The following is a 2894-nucleotide window of genomic DNA, read 5'->3' on the forward strand; positions in this document are numbered from 1 at the left end:
CGGGGCTGGTGGCACTCTGCTCGGTCGTACTGGCTCAGGGCACCGACGACGACGACAAATGTGTCTTCAACCCAAACTGGCTGCCTCCATGGAGCCTGTCAGGCCCAGCCGCTGCTTTCTAAACACACGTGAGGGAAGGCGGCCAAGCCACCACCCTCCGAGCTGCCGAGCCAGCCGGCCAGCGCAGGACTGGCTAATGTTGCCACTCAGTGTCAGGAAGGCTTCCTGCCACCTCCCCCACTCACCCAGCAGACCTGTCCTCAGAATGGGGAGCTGCAAGCTTCCCCAGCGTTGCCCGCTATCTAGGCGCAACTGTCAGATCTGCACTCAAACCAAGGCGTCTTTCCTCTCCACGCTGCCGCCTGGTGGTGACAGGGCAGCCCTGGCCCCGAAACCCCAAAGGCTTTTACCAAGATTTCTACAACGGTAACAGCTGCTGCCTTGGGGGCCAGAGCAAACAATGAGTCCTCACACTGATTCCCCGTGAATTTGGTTGTTCTGGAAAGGAATCTAGAAAAATATCAGTAAATTGCTGTCAGAGATGGAGCAGTTCCTAGGGACCAGAAATTAGTTACATCCTTGATAATCCAGTCACCCATCTCTCTCTCTCTCTTACCTGTATGTCAGCCAGCAGCTCCTGCTTCCGTCTCCGGATGTTCTCCAACTCCTGGCGCTCCTCCGGAGTCAGGTCGCTGGGAACTATAAGGAGGGGGGGGGGGGGGGTTGTTAGTAACTGAGCTGGCGCCGCACCCCAACCAGAACTGTTGGGAATCCAGCTCCCAAAGGAGCAGGACACAAGAAATCACGCGAGCCGCTCCAACTAACTAGGTTCACCAGGGAACAAGAGAGACTGCGAGTCACTGAGAAAAGCGCATGCGCACTCACCCTTGGAAGGAACACAGGCCAGTGTGGGGCTGGCTCTGATGGAAGTGGCCCGTGGCTGGGACGGCACTCATGCACCTCTCAGGCTTGGCTCCCTCATCCTTGAGGAAGGACCAGCATGGCCCACTGAGCTCAACTCCATCCTGGGAATCCCAGGAAACCCCAAGAGAGGGGCCCAATGGCTGTGGCATCTCGATGGGGGAAGGAGGGAGCCCTGGGCTGCGATCCACAAGGTCCACAGTTCAAACCCACCACCCCTCCAGGCACTGGGAAGCACGAGCCCTCCGAGGTGGTGGCCCTTCTGAGGGTGCTAGGACACCACTGTGGGCCAAGGGGAAGGACGAGGACTGGACGTGGGCAGACCTGATTTCACACGACCTTGCTACAATCTACCTCATACTTCTTAGGTCACTTGGGGCCCCCTCTGAGCCACACTTTCACTTGCAGTCAAGGGGGTACAAACTCCCACTTCTTGGGACTGCTGGGAGGCTGAAGTGCCTGGACTCTGCCTGGAACCCTGCTAGGCCTTCTCCCAGGCCAAACGGAAAGGCCAGGGAGAGCCACAAGCCACGGGACTATGAAGCTCCCGTCAGGTGTGAAACACATCCACACCTGGGTGCCTACCCAAAAGGACTAAAACGCCGTTACATTTTAGCTACTGACTATACATTGAACCAGGAGCCCTGGTGGATAACGCAGTGGGTAACGCACCGGGCTGCTAACAAAAGCCAGCAGCTCACGGCCATGAGTTAGCAGCTCCCTGGGAGAAAAGATAAGGCCTTGACTCCTGCAGAATCACAGCCTCGGAAACCCACAGGAGCAGGGCTACCCTGTCCTGCAGGGTGGCTGCGAGTCGGCATCACCTCGCTGTCAGGGAGTGAGTGAGAAGCACTGAAGAGGGAGCTCTGGCAGTGCAATGGTTATGCTGAAAGGTCGGTGGTTCAAACCCAGCAACAGGTCTCTTGGAGAGACACCTGGTGATCTGCTCCCATAAAGATGAAAGCCAAGCTTTGGGGGCAGTGAGTGTATCTTAATGAGGAAAGGACAACTCAAAAAGAACAGGTGAGGATGGTGGCCAAGGCTTGGAATGTACTCGCTGGTCCCTAGCAGCAGCAGCACAAACCGAGACAGTAACCATTTGGTGCTCAGAGGCTGACTCACAGAGCTAAAGCTGAGCCTGACGGCAGAGCTGAGTGCCCATGGCGTTCCTCAGTAATGCTAGGAGAGCTCTGGACAGGCCTGCGGGCATGACTGCGAAGAGATGCTCCTCACCAGAGTACCTGTGTCCCAAGCATTTCTGACCCTGAGCCTGATACAGCCGCTTAACCTCCCAATAAACCCCACGATCATGGGTCAGTGGTTCTGTGTGGTCACTGCACTGGACTGCCGAGCCCTGCAAAGCATGCTGTGGGGGGCAGCAGAGGTCACAGGCGTGTCAGACCCCCGTTATCCTGCCCTCAGCCTTGGGCTGCTGTTACGTTTGCTCCCCCATCCCACCCCATGATGTCAAAGGAGGGTAGGATAACCTCGCCACACCATTCTTCAGCCCCCAAACGTCCCAGCAGACCATGTCCTCCCACAAGGGGCCTGTGGTGCCATCGTCAGCAGCCCCGTGCAGTTGGAAGTGCCTTACTGCTGAGCTAATAACTCCATCGACATTATTTGGACAATGACAAATGTCTCTTTTTTACAGCAGGGGCCACCTGGAAACCCAGCACGAGTTCTGCTGCTCAGTTGTCCACTTTGGAGAGAGGCAGGCTTGCAGGAGGTCAATCTGAGTTTCCGAGAAAAAGTTCTAGTCCATGAAGACAAAAAATTGTATCTCGGAGTTTATAGAAGGCAAACAATCATGCCAATATAATTGGTGGACATTTGGGGCAACAACCTACTTCAGAAAGCAACTTTTTCAAACACTAAGGACATGCAACAGATCAGCAAGGGGAACAGAGCAACGAAGTCCCCAAGGAATACCAAAAGTAGACTTTGGGGCCAGGACTTGGCACCCCATCAGA

At 55.6% G+C, this 2894-nt stretch overlaps 1 protein-coding gene across 2 annotated transcripts in view; it reads right to left on the bottom strand.

Moving 5' to 3' along the window:
- The window catches only part of CYTH1 (cytohesin 1), a 33137-nt gene that overhangs the window by 15084 nt on the left and 15159 nt on the right, over nucleotides 1-2894 (bottom strand). For both annotated transcript variants that reach the window (XM_013006307.2, XM_045299762.1), the window contains exon 2: nucleotides 617-699. In XM_013006307.2, coding sequence (XP_012861761.2) covers nucleotides 617-699 — 83 coding nt within the window. The remainder of the gene's footprint in view (nucleotides 1-616; nucleotides 700-2894) is intronic.

This window comes from Echinops telfairi, unplaced genomic scaffold (assembly GCF_000313985.2).
Source record: "Echinops telfairi isolate 266 unplaced genomic scaffold, ASM31398v2 ScPeMD7_7458;HRSCAF=8496, whole genome shotgun sequence".
NCBI lineage: Eukaryota > Metazoa > Chordata > Mammalia > Afrosoricida > Tenrecidae > Echinops > Echinops telfairi.